This window comes from Diabrotica virgifera, chromosome 4 (assembly GCF_917563875.1).
Source record: "Diabrotica virgifera virgifera chromosome 4, PGI_DIABVI_V3a".
Taxonomy (NCBI): Eukaryota; Metazoa; Arthropoda; class Insecta; order Coleoptera; family Chrysomelidae; genus Diabrotica; species Diabrotica virgifera.
The window spans coordinates 257610097-257626636 of NC_065446.1; the positions used below are offsets into that span (position 1 = coordinate 257610097).

Here is a 16540-nt window from a genome sequence, read left to right on the forward strand (position 1 = left end):
CATTTGAATTTCCCGCCAAATGGTGATTAGTTAACACATCGGTCGCAAATGGCGTAAGGAACCAAATTTTTACAGTGAGTTGCCTATCTATCCGGTAATACTATATATTATTTATCTATGGTTTGGATTTGAAGAGAAGACGAAATACATGCTCGTAACCAAAAATCCAAGACCAAGAGTTATGCAGAACATAACTATTAATGACCATAACTTCGAAGTGATAAAAGATTTTAAATATCTAGTAGACCAGGACGGATCTGTGAAAAAAGGTATATTTTTGGATGTGCGAGGTGGCATTCGGATTTTTGCAGATAAAGTTAGGTAACAACTTCAACAATAATAATTGACTTATGCTCCTTCTCAAATATGCCCGGAACATTAATAAAAAAATAAAATATTTAAAAATTTCGAAAAACATCGATTTTTTTCTATTTTATTTGCTTATAACTTTAAAACGATTCATTTTGGAACAAAGTACATAGTAGGGAAATAAAATAAAGATAATTAAATTTTGTATGATAAACGACTCGTTAAAAATGTCTTAAATTATTACCCTTTCTGCAATATAGCAATAAATACAAAATAAGGGGGCAAAATAAGTCTGTTTTTATTCAATGTTTTTCAACCACTTTGGTTGCACTTAGAACTTTCGTACCAAAATGACACAAAATCTAGGCATCGGATAAAAAAGTTTATTTGAAGAAAGTGTATTTTTTTGTTCTTCTTAATGGCGGTACAGGCTCGTTTTTTTAATATTGTATTTAATTACAGAGTAATTTCCACATATTAATATATTTTTCAAATTGGGATCTGTACCGCCATTCTTTATTATATTGCGAATACGTGTGCCAAATATCTCGAAAAATATTCAAAATTACAGCCGCAATCTTGGAACGCGTTTTTGCTACCTGTTGATCGGTACTGTTTCCTCTTAAAGTTATATGCAATGAAAGTAGAAAAAAATCGATATTTTTCGAAATTTTTAAATATTTAAATTTTTTTATTAATATTCCGGGCATATTTGAGAAGGAGCATAAGTCAATTATAATTATTGAAGTTGTCACCTAACTTTATCTGCAAAAAGCCGAATGCCACCTCTCACATCCACCTCAAAGCAGATCCGTCCTTGTCTATAGGGGCGGTATTCACAGATGATAACCATATAGAGAGAGAGGTCTCAGCAAGAATAGCTTAGGGTAATAGAGCATTATACTCACTATCATCATTATTAAGATCTAAGCTGCTAAAACATGTCAATTATTCGCCCACCTGTTACATATTGAAGTGATACATGAACTCTATATCAGCGGGAAATAATAAGCTACTGGTATTTGAAAAGATAGTTCTCAGAAGGATATATGGTCCTCAAAGAGATAAATTGAAAGTAGAATAGAGAAGAGAGAAGGCGCCGCAATGCTGAATTGGTGACTGTGTATGGTACTGAATGGTACTGAATGACGGTATTTCTATAGCAGGAAAGAAGATCTCAAATCTCATATATGCAGATGATACAACATTAATAACTGCATCCGAAGAAGAAATGTTCAGCCTGCTGCAGCTAGTGGAAGCCGAAAGCAATATATGTGGTCTCAAGATCAATAAACAAAAAACAAAAATTATGATAGTAGATTATTCAAACTCACTTCAGACAACAGGAGCCTTAGACCAGTTTGAAGTGGTTAACGAGTTCAATTATCTAGGATCCTATATCAGTAGTACAGGATCTTGTGAAACAGAAATACGTAGGAGAATAGGCATGGCCAAAAACGCTAGGAGTCGATTATCGAAAATCTGGAAAGATCGCTCCTTGTCGAAGAACACCAAAATAAGATTAGTACGTGCCTTAATTTTTCCCATATTTAATTACGGATCCGAAACATGGACAATGAAATCGGACGACATAAAAAGGATTGACGCCTTTGAAATGTGAATCTGGAGAGGAATGCTTCGGATCTCATGGACGGAACACAGAACAAATCACTCAATCCTCCAAGAGCTTAATATTCAGACTCGACTTTCCTCCAAGAAGAAGTGATGATAATCTTGAGAGACTTATAATTTCGGGAAACGTTGAAGGGCGCAGAAGTAGAGGTCACTCACCTACTCGATGGACGGATCAAGTACAGAAAGCCAGTGGAAAAACATTCTCTGAATCCATGACGGAAGCTCAGGACAGAAGCCGATGGAAAGAGATAGTTGCTCGTGCTTGTATTATAGGGAATCACGACACTCAGCAATGAGGAAACGACTGAGGAGAGAGAGATGGTACTGAAAATATCGCCAGAAATATAAAAGTTTACCGGATAAGATGGGCAGGTCATGTGGTAAGATCAGAAGAAGAGAGAGCGTTAAAGACATTGTTTTTGAGCGACCAGACGATAGAAGACCAGTAGGTCATTCCAGAAAAAGATGGAAGGCTAATGTTGAAGTCGATTTACCTAGGTTTGGCTTACAACAATGGTAAATGAAAGGGCAAGATCGTAGAAGATGGAGAGTGGAGAGCTGTAGTAGGTGCAGCGAAGACTCACAGTTATAAAGCCAGTCAAGAAGAAGAAGATAAAATACAGTACAGTACATAATAGTACATTAGATTATCATAAAACTAGCTGTAATCCCTGCCTTCCCTCTGCTTGTTGTTTACCGTCTGGTTCAATGGGTTCTCTCCCTGAGTGTTGAAGCCGAGAAGTTTAAGTCAGTGGTTACTGATTCTGTGCTCCTTTGCGGTGGTGAAGAGTCTGAGTCTGAGTGGTCTCTGAGTCCTCTTATCTTGGTTTCAATTTTGAAAGTTTCAAGTACATTTACTTTCCAGGAATAGGGAAAGGGTTGTTCGTTCCTACAGGGAGCTCCGCAGAGGAGCTTAAAAAAGCAGTTTGAAGATATTTGTTTGGAATGACAATTGTTTGATCTCGGATCTAATTATCTAACATCTTTTTCGTTGACCTGTGGTCGGCACTTCATCTACAAATTGCGTCTTCTGAAAAATGCAACCATAAATGTAACTTTTCAATGGACTAGTCAGTAGCGTACTGAGCATGGTTCGCGGGTTCCGTGGAACCAGGGCCCGGGCCCCACAGGTGCCCGCTCTAGCGCCCTTTTTGCTTATTTTGTTTCTAACTTGATATGGACATTTTGAACCACACAAGTACACAGTACACACTAGGAAATCTAACTGCTTAATAATTTTTTTAATTTTTGTGTAGGTACTGATAAATAAAAACGAAGAATACCTACCAATATCAAAATCAAAAAAAATAAAAACAATATTTATTAAGAAACACAGGGACTGGATAAGTCCGGAATTGGATGAACTAAGTGATTTCTAAGCAATTTTTTTTTCTATAGATAGGTACCGTTTTTTCACGAAGTCAATACTTTTCGTGTTATTTGCGAGTGAAAATGTTTATTTTTCAACAAAAAACAACGTTGTAGGCGGTTTTTCGCAAATAATTCAAAAAGTAAGTATTTTATCAAAAAAATATTATTAGCAAAAATATAGCTTATAAAAAAGTGAAAAAAATGGTGTATGTATAATGTCTGTAGACCCAGTAGAAGCACAGTTGTAGCTAATGAAAAGTAATTTCTTACTAGTCAAATTCCAAATCGAATATTTCATCGTGAAATATCCAAAAAATCAAGCACTTTTCGGGGAAAACTCAAATTTTTTAAATTATTTGAATAAAGTTTTAGTTTTGTTTTTTAAAAAAGTTTCTAACATCAAAAGTAAGTAATTTACAATCAAAAGAATGTTGGTCCATTTTTTTTGTCGGTAAAAAAAAATGGTGAAAACCACTCCCAATTAGCATCCAAAATGAAATTAATCGTTACCGCTTCAGAAATGACTTTACTGTTTATTGTTTATAACATCTGTAAGATTCATTGGTTCAAAGTGCTTATTTTTTAAAAGGCTGCAGTTAAATGGGCTTAAACGAGTCACTAATCACGAGTGTATGCAAATTTTGAAAAGCCATATCTTAACCAATTTTTATCTTCAGGAAAATAACAAGTTCAAAATACAATAGCAAAACCTATAATATAATTATTTAAAAAATATTATTTTTTTACTAGGTACTTGAGATTTTTGTACCTATCACCAATAACTTACAAGAGACCAAATTTATTTTGAGCGCTACATACTTAATTTTGATGCTAGAAACTTTCATAAAAAAAAAAACAAAAATAAAGCTTTTTTTAAACACATTAAGAAAGTTGAGATGAGTTTTTCCCTAAAAGTGCTTAATTTTGTGATTATTTCAAGTTGAAATATTCGATTTGAAATTTGACGAATAAGAACCTACTTTTTATTACCTACAACTCTGCTCCTACTGCGTCTACAGACTTCGTATATACACCATTTTTTCTTTTTTATAAGCTATATTTCTACTAAGAAATTTTTTTTCGATAAATTACTTACTTCTTGAGTTATTTGAGAAAAATAGTCTAAAAACGTGTTTTTTTTTGTTGAAAAATAACCATATTCACCCGCAAATAACTCAAACAATATTGACTTATAGTGAAAAAACACTATAAAATAAAAGTTGCTTAGAATTATTAGTCAGTTTATTCAATTCCGGACTTATCTTAAAAGTATGTTTTTTCACCCCCGAGAAGAGGTGAAACTCACCCCCAGGGCAAACGTACCCATCGGCATACTATCACTTTTTTCTTTGACATGTTAGCCATGTGTACGCCAAATTTCATGTCAATCTAAGCGGTTTTTTAAAAATTACAGCAAAAGTTCTGAGTAAATGGACCATTTAGCTTGAGTTTTTATAAATATGTATATGTATATTATGATATATATTTTTTCTACGAGCTTGCAAAAATGTCTACTTTCCCGCACGCATTTTAGTTTAGAAAGTTTCACTTTTCCGCACGCGTGTTACTTTTCCGCACGCGGTTTTTACTTTTCCGCACGCGTGTTAATTTAGATATGTTAATATGGCCTTAAAGTAATTATAATACATGCAATAAACTAATATTTAGATATTATTTACTAATTTATTTCAAATATATCTTATTGTGTTCCTGTTTTAATGAAATTAACGCGACAATTCGATGAAATAAAATTATTTTGACATAATATTCGAAAGTCAAATCGGTAGACAATAACAGTCGTTTTGAATCATCGTCATGGAAACCAAGATCGTCGTCATGCTAACTAATTATATTGAAAGTTTGGTTTTGACAACCTTGTCAAAGAATTAATTTGTGTATGTATTTTCATATTAATTAAATTAATTGGTTAAGATTTGGTAATTTTTTAATGACTCTTATAAAAAATATTGTTCCTAACTCTTGCAGAAAGTCTCTTTTCCGCACTCGACTGCTTGCCGAACTCCCGCTTCGCGTCGTTCGGCAAACTGCAGTCGCGTGCTGAAAAGAATGACTTTCTGCACTTGTTAGGAAAATAACTATTATGATATATGCTGATTTATATTTAATGTTTTTTAAAAACTTTGATATACAATGTGTGTTTTTATTGGGAGACCCGGCCCTGGTTCCAATTGGGATGCGGGATGCGCATCCAAACTGGAACCAGGGTCCGCTGATCTATCAGTACGCCACTGGGACTAATATAATGTTTTTATGTCATCACAATTCGTAATCTCGAACTATAAAACGGAATTGGACCGTTCATTAGAACTTGTAATTAGTAATAACGTTATCAATTATTAGTAATATGTTTTCCACCAGAAGAAATGATAAGGAATTTATTTTTGGACGTTTTATAAAAATTTGACTGACTTCTGAACTTTCTTATCACTATTTACGGCATTACCAAAGTTGTTTATATCATTTACCATTTAATACAATATGGAAATTTTGACTGAATAACTGTTAAGGTCAAAAAAGGTTCTCGCTATGCCTACATAACAATTTTGGATATTATTGTGGAAAATTTTGGCACTAAGCTTATATTAAATAAAAACTTAATGCAAGTCGAAGTTTTATTTTCGGAGAAATAAAGAGTTCGTGATTTCTATTACTTGCAAACCAAAGAAATGTTGAAAAAGAAGACACGGGAGGGTCTATAATTTGCACATTACTTCCTGCCTTTTCAGCGTGGCAAAATGTCAACGAAAAATTTGTCAAAACGAAATCAACAAAATAACTCGATATTGATGCCGTAGCAACATCTGCTTAAAACAATTCGAAGTTTTATTTGGTCTTGCAAACCAAACGAATGCTGAATAAAGAAGACACAAGGAGGTTTTAAAAACTTCATATGCACCTTATTAAATTTATAGAAAAAGATTTTGTGAAATAGAATCATCATCAGCAAGGCTTGTACGTCTCTTATTTGATGGTTCATTCTTCTTGTCATTTCTCCGTTTTCCATTTTTATTGATTAACTATTTTTGTTGAGAAGTATTTATATCATTCTTGCTTCTTTTCAATCGTCGGGCATTTGCTTCCCATATTTGAACTATTTTGCAATATTAGTCTGCTACTTTCTTTTTTTATATATGTATTAATTTCAATGATGTTCTTGATATCCAACAGTAGTGAAAACTCTTGTTTTCAATATTTGCACAAAATCTATTATAAATTAATGTCACTACGGTGTTTCGGCAGAGTGCCTTTCCCAAGTGAAGGGTTTTGACTATGCGTCTACCTTAAAGTCTCTAACTGAGTAGGTTGAGAAGTGGCGAGCTGTTTGTCTCAAGTTGTAGACAAGGCGGAAACGGCGGGTTCGTTGGGAAAAATATTCCCATGAGATATTTTTGCATAATCACATTCGTGAGACATCCCAGAATAAGGTTCAAGAAGTCGCCCACGAGAAAAGTGGGCCAATTTTTTTTAACATTTTTTTTTAAATCAAATTGCAAAAATCTATATTTTTGGCCTGGACTAATTTTTTTTAGGTTTTTTGGACCATTCTGGACAAAAAAGGTCTCTTATAATTTTTCTCTAAAGTGGATCTTTTTCGAGTTATAAGCTAGTTAAAATTTGAAAAACGCAAAAATGGCTATTTTTAAGACTTAATAACTCGGTCAAAAATTATTATTTGAAAGTCAGAAAGTGACTAAATCAAAGTTTAAAGTCGCCGTTACATTACCCTGAAGAAATCTGTGTCATTAATTTACTTCTAAGCTGTTATTTTTAATTAATAAAAATTAGTGGTTAGATCGTATTGACGCTGCTGTAAATGTGAGTGCGAGTAAGATGCACAATTGGATTGCTGGAATGGCTTCTCTCTCGCACTCAGCATTTACAGCCCCGCACACGTGCATGGCGCTTATTATTGTTACTTAAAAATTACAGCTTAGTAATAAAATAATGACAAAAATTTCTTCAGGATCTTGTAGGGGAGGCTTTAAACTTTGATTTGGTCATATATTGACTTTCATAATAATAAATTTAACCGAGTTATTAAGCCTTGAAAATCGCCATTTTTCGTTTTTTTTCAATTTTAAAGTGCTTATAAGTAAAAAACGATCAACTTTAGAGAAAAATTATAAGAGACCTTTTTTGTCCAGAATGGTGCAAAAAATTAAAGAAAAAATTGTTCGGGCCAAAAATATTGATTCTTGCAATTTGATTAAAAAAAATTGTTAAAAAAAATTGGCCCACTTTTCACGTGGGCGACTTCTTGAATCTTTTTCTGGGATGTCTCACGAATGTGATTATGCAAAAAAATCTCATGGGAATATTTTTCCCTTCGAACCCGCCGTTTTCGCCTTGTCTATTGGTCATTCGGAATTATATCTGTATTTTTTAATTCAGTAATTTTCATAGACTCTAAAAATAGACGGGGGCATTTGGGTGAATATTTTGGAACAATACAAAAACAAAATATTGAAATATTTGCAGGTGATATTAATATTGATTTAAAAAAAAGATGAGGTTTATACAAACAGTTATTTGAATATATTAAATTCTAATGATTTTGTTTCCTATATAAACAAGCCAACAAGAGTGACAATAAATACAAAATCAATCATTGATCATATATTTATAAAAACACAAGCTAATCTAAAACAGCAAATTAGTATTGATCCGTTCGTTTTTCACACTGACATGACTGATCACTTCACTCCAGCCGTTTTGGTAAATAATGAAACTAAAAAACCCTACACCTGAATCTCCAGTCATAATTAAAAACCTTAATATCGGAAAATTACAACAGCTTTTAAAAAATGAACATTGGAATGATATTTATATAAACAAAATAGATTCTCAAGTTGCATATGATACATTTATAAATAACTTAAATAATTACATACAAACCTCTACGGAGGTAAAAAGTATGAATAAAAAAATATCAAAAATAAAACCCTGGATAACGGTGGGGCTGATATCGTCAATCAAACGACGAGATTTTCTTAAAAAGAAATTATTAAAACAATTTTCACCAGTACTTAATGCTGAATATAAAAATTATAGAAACAAACTTAATAGTCTACTACAAAAAACCAAGAATGACTTTTATCAAAATAAAATTCATGAAGCTGGTGGAAACACAAAAAAAATGTGGAATATTATAAATGATATCTCTGGTCGGAATCAAAAATCTAAAAACATTGAACACATATCAATTGTTAATGACAATATAACTGTAAGTAATAACAAAGAAAAAGCAGATATTATGTTTAATAATTTCTTTTCTAATATTGGTGCTGATATGGCAAATAGAATACCGGTGACAAGTATACCTGATAATTTTATTGCTAATGATAAGGTTGAATCTAGCTTATTCTTAAAACCAGTAACTAAAAATGAAGTAACAATACTAATATCAAAGTTAAAAAATAACTGTGCTCCTGGACCAGATAAATTGTATGCTAAAACAATAAAAAATATCCATGATCTAATCTCACAGCATGTAACTCATATTATAAATTTGTGTTTTCAAAGTGGTAAAATACCACTACAATGGAAAGAATCTACAGTCACCCCCATTTTTAAATCCGAAAATTCGAGTAAACTGAACAACTATAGGCCCATTTCTTTAATAAATAATTTTGCTAAAATATTTGAAATGGCACTAAGAGAAAGGTTGCTTGAATTTTTTTATATAAATAAGGTTATTTCAGATAAGCAATTTGGTTTTGTAAAAAAATCAAGTACAGAAAGAGCTGTAGTTGACCTACTGGAGAAAGTGATAGGCGCTGTGGATGAATAATTGAAATGCTTAGTGGTTTTCCTTGATTTAGCTTTTCCGTGTCAAACGCCTTGAGGGCGTTTGACACGGTCTCTCATAAAATTCTCTTAGATAAACTAAGTCATTATGGGGTTAGGGGAATTGCACTAAATCTAATAGCAGAGTATTTGTCGGAAAGAGCTCAACGAGTAAAAATTGGCCCAGAATTGAGTTCTGAATCTATAATAAAATTCGGAGTACCACAAGGAACAGTATTAGGACCACTTTTATTTAATATTTATCTGAACAATATCACAAGAATTAATAGTTTCAACGGCCACATTGTTTGTTATGCCGATGACACGGCAATATTATTTATGGGGAAAACATGGGAGGAGGTTAAAACCAGCTCTGAAATGAACCTAAAACAACTAAACTTATGGCTAAAATTTAACAAACTGACATTAAATATTAATAAAACAAAATATATCGCCTTTAGCCCAACAATTGTTGACCAACCTACAAATTTTCATATAAAATTGCATAACGCAAAATGTCAAGGACAAAATTGTGACTGTTCTTCAATAGAAAAAGTTTTCTCTATAAAGTATTTAGGTGTCTTCATAGATCAACATTTACGTTGGTCAGACCATATCACTCATGTCAGTAAACGAATAAGGGCTCTAATGCATAAATTTTATATCTTGAGAGATATTCTACTCAGGAAAAAATTAATCATGGTTTATAACTCGCTTGCAGAATCAGTCTTAAGATATTGTATTGTAGCATGGGGTGGCGCGTTTAACAAAACTCTTAACATTTTAGAAACAGTTCAAAATACTCTATTAAAAATAATTTTTAAAAAAAGAAAACTGTATCCAACAAAAAAATTATATGATGAATCCAAGATATTTAGTGTTAAATCCCTCTACATTTACAACTGTGTTTTAAATGTTTATATAAACTCAAACAAATTTAAATTTCAAAACAACCGACTAACTCGATCAGTAACAATATGGATATTAGTATTCAGCAGTTCAAAAAATCAATAACACAAAGATCCCTAATGTTCTTTGGACCTAAATTTTATAAAATAATTCCTATACATATCAAACAAGTACCTAAATTATTTAAATTTAAAAAATACATAAAAACCTATCTAAAAACCCACTTACAATTATTTTTGGACGCTATGTCTTAATGTATGAACGACAGCATAATCAGAGTAAAATTTGGGTGTATATTGGTATTATAATTAACAAAGTATTCAGCAGCTGGAGAGGTTTACCGTTCGTCTTGTTCTGTTGCATTATCTCTTCGATAGTTAGGTATGTTACTTCTTTGTTCCAACCTTAATACTACTTTTATGTACAATGGATACAGTTTCGATTGACATAGTATAGTGCAAAACAGGCAACTCTTGCCTAGGCATGGTGCTGAGTCAGTCGAAACTAATAATATAGGATCTAAATGTAAAATGTTGTACATACACACATATTTTTGAATAAATTTTTTGAGTTTTTTTTTGAGACGAGCGGCACACCCCCAAAAAAACGCTTATTTCTCGAGATACTGACCACGGAGAGGTGAATGGCCAATTTTAGTAATACTTTATGTTTTTGATGGTGCTGAAAACGAAAATGAGGTTTATTTTGAATTTTATGTGGGGGAACATTTCCAAAATCGCAATTTCACCCTAAAAATAAAAAAAATAAAATCACGTTTTTTTGCGTTTACCTCGCTACAACTCTGTTCCATTTTAATATTATTTTCTAAAATTTTTACAGTATATAGCTCTAACATTTCTCAAGACAACGGTACCAGTTTCAAGCTTTCAGTTGTATTCTGATAAAGGTTTTGAATTTTTTAAAGTAAAAGGTGCAGATTTGTGCATTGCGAAGTTTAATCGCAAAAGTTGTGTGACGAAATTTGAAATTTAGCTTTTTAGTCACACTTATGTTAAAATATAGAGTACAGAGATGTTTTCTGGAAAGTTTTAGATCAAAATGTTTTATAGAAAAACAATAGTGCAACTTTTAATATCGATATTAGAAATCCCCGAAATATCGCTTATTTTTCGAGATGTTCACCATGGGTGGTGAATGGCTAATTTTAATCTTACATTATGTTTTTGAAAACTATTAGAGATTTTTTATTTAAAATGGACATGTGGTATTTTTATAGCAGTAGTATCTTAAGAAAAAATTATAGTTAAATTTGGACACCCCATAAAAATTTTATGGGGGTTTTGTTCCTTTAAACCCCCCAAACTTTTGTATACGTTCCAATTTAATTAATATTGTAGTACCATTAGTTAAACACAATGTTTTCAAATTTTTTTTGCTTCTCAGTACTTTTTCGAAAAATCACTTTATATCGAGATATTTTGAATATTTGTCAAATCCACCACATATTTGTATATGGTTAAGTACGATTATGGAAACTTGGTAATAATAATATGAACATTTATTTTTGATTTACATTTTTAGGTATATTTTGAACCATATTAAAAAAGGATCCACATCTCTGTAAAAGATGTCTTATCAAAAAAATACATAGACGCAAAAAATTTTTAAAAACACTGTGTTTAACTAATGGTATCGCAGCAATAGTTTAATTGGAACGTACACAAACATTTGGGTGGTTTAAAGGAAGAAAACCCCCATAAAATTTTTATGTAAACATATTAAAAAAGAAGCTGCAACTCTATAAAAACCGCCTTATCGAAAAAATACTGAGAGGCAAAAAAGTTTTAAAAATACTTAATTCAACTAATGGTACCACAAAAATAATTTAATTGGAACATACACAAAAGTTTGGGGGGGTTTAAAGGAACAAAACCCCCATAAAATTTTTATGGGGTGTCCAAATTTCACTATAATTTTTTCTTAAGATACTACTGCCATAAAAATACCACATGTCCATTTTCAATAAAAAATCTCTAATAATTTTTGATATATTGGAAAAAATCGATTTTCATTTTGTAACTTCAAAGGGCTGTAACTTTTTTTACGTGCATATTTGTACTAAGGTAAGTTAGGTTCAATCGAATTATTTTTGGTCCCAGAATATGTGATTAAATTTATGACCTGTATTTTTGTTACACCCTGTATATCTTAAACTTCAAAATAGCTCTAGTTAGGTTGCTTAATTGTTATAAACAAAGTAGCCGTCAATTAAATAAAAAGAATGTGTGTGTACTTTGTACGCACGTAAGAAGTTATACTTCTATTATATGATTTAAACGAAATTAATATACTTTTTATTTATATTTTGTTTAAATATTAAACTAATTTATACTTACTACTTCTCAAACATTTTTATTAGAACAGTGCCAAAAATTAAAATAATAAAAGAATAAAACACACACAAACACATTAAACAAGCCACAAATGATGTCTGAACATTAATTGTCGAAAAATTTTTTTAACTAAATACGTATTTTCTGAAAATACAATTATATAATAAATATACTTACAATCATAAAATGTATTAAAAAAAAAACAAAAAAGAAAGTTTCTATTGGGACTCGAACCAGCGCTGATAAGCGCGGTTGGTATTGGAATTCATTCGCCTTCAACGCTTAGCCACGGACTCTATGTGTCATTATTTACGAAGATCGACTAACTAAACGGATTAAACTTGTGATATTTTGATATTTTGAAAATTGATCAAATTATTTTAATTTTGAATTGAAATGATTTAGAATTGAAAAAATACAACAAAACATAGAGTAAGAAAACAATATATTAGGTGAATATTGATAGAAATTTTGATGGTAATCAAATTATATAAATAAAAGTATTACATACTATGTATTTTGGCAGATCAAATAGGTAGGTTTATACCCATGATACATTAATTATTACGTACCTGTTGCTTTTAAAAACTATTTAAAAGTCACTACAATATTATAAACTTTTTTGTTTCTGTCCTCACAACAATAAAACTAATATATTATACATTTGTTTACCTTTACCTTTACCTCCAAACCACAGCTGTCCTACAGCTGCCATATCGGATAATTTTTGACATGTCATTTGAACATCCAATCAGAACAAAGTTATAATGCGCTTGCGCCGGGCTGATAGGTTTTAACATATAAAAATTCACCCTCTATCGCCGGTAAAGAAGTATAACTTCAAAAAAAAGTAGCTAACTTTGACCGTAATTAACCTAGGCAAAAAATGTTTATTTTAAAATTCGTATAAAAATACCAGTTTTTCAAATCCCATTGTAGTTTTAGTCTACAGTCAATATTAACAAAGTTATTCAAATTGTTTATAAGCCAAAAATGACTCTGTTTTAGTAAAATGTTTTTCGAGTGATAAAAATGACTTTTTAATGATTTTTTAAATACGTTGAAAATATTACTATTTTACTTTCACGCTGTTTTCACAGGATTGCTATATCGTTATTATTTTCTGAACAATAACATTGCGAAAAAAAAGCTCTTTGCGATAAACAAATTGAATAAAATTTAAAATAATTAACGAATCGTCCTAAAATGTTTTGTTCATTGTGTGGACTGTTTGACTCAACTTTTCATGCAATATGAAAGTCTTAAATTCATTTTCGCAAAAGTTATAGCAAATTTTTTATTTTCTAAATTTTAGTTTTATTTTGCAATATCCGAAGCAACAAATGATCGGGCCAAAATTAAAAAAGCGCTATTTTAAACCTTGCCTTATCTACTCTACTAAAAGAAAAATATTATAAATAAGATATTTAATTACCATATTTTTACCTGTAGCGATCTAAACGAAAAAACTTCCATTTTTGACCCTTATTTGTTAATAATTAAATTTCTCGTCCAAACTGTGACGGGCATTTTTGTATTTATAATGTATTAGTTATATAGTACCCAAAAAACCCATTTGCAACCTGGCTGCTCAAGTGTCCCGAACATGGTATATTTTTGCCTTATTTCCCTGGTGTAGTTTGTTTTCATTTCTAAAAATCTTTGAGATTTTCCATATACCATGCCTGATTTTCATCCCAGTTGCTCCTATGTTCTTGTAAACTCAACCAAACACAATATTCACATTTCAAAATAAGTTTTCTTTTCTTGAAGAATATTGGCTGAAACTTTTTTATAAATCATTCTTTGTCTTATTGTAATTTCTTAGTAAAAGTGCTTTAAAATACGATCAATATAGACAAAACTGACTATTGTATCATATGAACATGATAATGATAATGTATGTGACCTAAGGATAAACTAACATTTTAAAAATAATTAAACTGTATTCTCTTATCAAAGCTTCTCAACCATCTAACATTCAAGTCTTTGTATCTTAATAGTCCTGTGATGAAGATAAATTTTAATTAGTAGTATCATGGCAATAAAATAACACGTCTAATGAAGACATTAACCAAGTACTGTTAAGTCACATCGAAGAGTACTTACTGCCTAATTAACTCTAATGTACCAAGATTGCTCAGATAACGCTGAAAAAATGGTTTTTGTATTAGATTCTTTGATTATCCGGTTGTGGAAAACCTTTTATTATTAAAGTAAAGTTCAGCGTTCATAGAAATCATAGAAATGATCTAGTTTGGTGGAGATCAACTGCAGAGAAGAATATATGAACTAATAGTGTAAGTATGGGAAAATGAAATAATGTCAACTGATTAGTATGCGCCTAACTTTGAGAGACAGAATACGAACTGGAGTGGAAGACATCATAAAACGCATTACGAAGTTGACGTGGAAATGGTCAGGACACGTCGCAAGACAGAGAGACAACAGATGGACAGAGAAGATTTTAGAGTGGCTGCCAAGGGCAGACCACCTGTCAATAAACCATTGCCATTGTGGCAAACCCTTATTTTTATTTATACAGGGAGTTCAACTTGTTACGATTTTCATATAAAATTGGTTATAACTTTGTAAATACCCTGTATAACTTACCGAACCTTTATATTTTTGTAATGGAGAAGGTAAGAAGATTTCGAATATAAAATAAAACACAGGGTGTTCCATTTAAAAAAGCATAAATTTGGTCTGCCATTATGTTATCGAACACCCTGTAACATTTCAACTAATTTTGTTATATGAAGCACAAAGTTTGCTGCAATTTTTGTTATTAACTTTTATTGCTATCTATTACTATAACGGATCTACGGAGCTTTACCACACTAATCAATCACGCTGTATAATAGCAGTTAAATATTGCATTGTTAGCTAGTTCAGAGCTATTCTGAAAATTTCAGGCGCCTAGATAGCCTAGAACTATTTTTAAAATGGATTACAAAATTTGCGGAGACAGTGACAAAGACGAAGTATATAAAAACGTTTTAATAAACTAAATTGCTATACGGAAAGAATCTAGGTCTGGATCCCGCGTATGAAAAAAAAATTGATTAATAGCAAGCTGAAAATTTGTTAATAGCTTAAGATACTTAAGACACTTAAGATACTTAAGACTTTGATATATGGGAACACTGTAACAGGGGCAGTTTTAATTGTGGAACAGGTTAAAAATTTGGAACGGTCAGACCACGAAAACGGCACATTTATTTTGTCCGACAGAACAGACTTAAAGTCTTCGAACAGAGATTAAACTCTCATGCAAAAATCAGACTGCTATTTATCACCTGTCATAATTCCTGTCATTTGACATATTCTACATGTTCCACTCATTAAAATGCCCATTTGGTGATAAATAGCAGTCTGATTTTTGCATGAGAGTTTAATCTCTGTTCGGAGAGTTTAAGTCTGTTCTGTCGGACAAAATACATGTGCCGTTTTCGTGGTCTGATCGTTCCAAATTTTTAACCTGTTCCACAATTAAAACTTACCCTGTTCCAGTGTTCCCATATATCAAAATTTGTCCGACTAGACACCCTTAAGGTATTAATAAATTTTCAGCTTGCTATTAATCAACTTTTTTTTCATACGCGGGATCCAGACCTAATCCTAGATGAGTCTCAGGTCAGCTTTAGAAAGGACAGATCTACTATAGACCAAATCTTCTTCTTAAAGGAGATACAGACAACTCTTTATGAACGTAAAGTTCCTCTCCATTTTTTTTTTGTAGATTTTTAGATTTTAGATAAGCATTTGATAGAGTCGATAGAGTCATAATGTATTGAGCAATAGAACATTTGGGTATACCAAAAAAATTTATCAGGCAAAATGCTTGAGACAGGGAGATCCTTTATCCACTACATTATTCAACTTAGTGTTAGAAACTGTAACCACAAAATGCAGCATAAAGGTGGAAGAAACAATCATCAAAAACGAGCATCGGTGCTTGCCATTTGCTGATGATCTGACGATCGTAGCAAGAACCGCGAAAGAGTTAAGAAGAGTTGTAAAGAAAATGATTGAAGAAGCACAGAATTTCGGATTGGAGCTAAATGAATACAAAACCAAATATATGATCAAGGGAGATACAGAAGAGAAATAGAAGAACACCAGTGTGATGCAAGGGCGGATCCAGGACCGAT

At 31.6% G+C, this 16540-nt stretch overlaps 1 protein-coding gene across 1 annotated transcript in view; it reads left to right on the top strand.

Moving 5' to 3' along the window:
- Positions 1–2308: 2308 nt before the first annotated feature.
- The window catches only part of LOC126883846 (uncharacterized), a 154101-nt gene continuing 139869 nt past the window's right edge, over positions 2309–16540 (top strand). The window contains exon 1 of the mRNA XM_050649522.1: positions 2309–2460. Coding sequence (XP_050505479.1) covers positions 2309–2460 — 152 coding nt within the window. The remainder of the gene's footprint in view (positions 2461–16540) is intronic.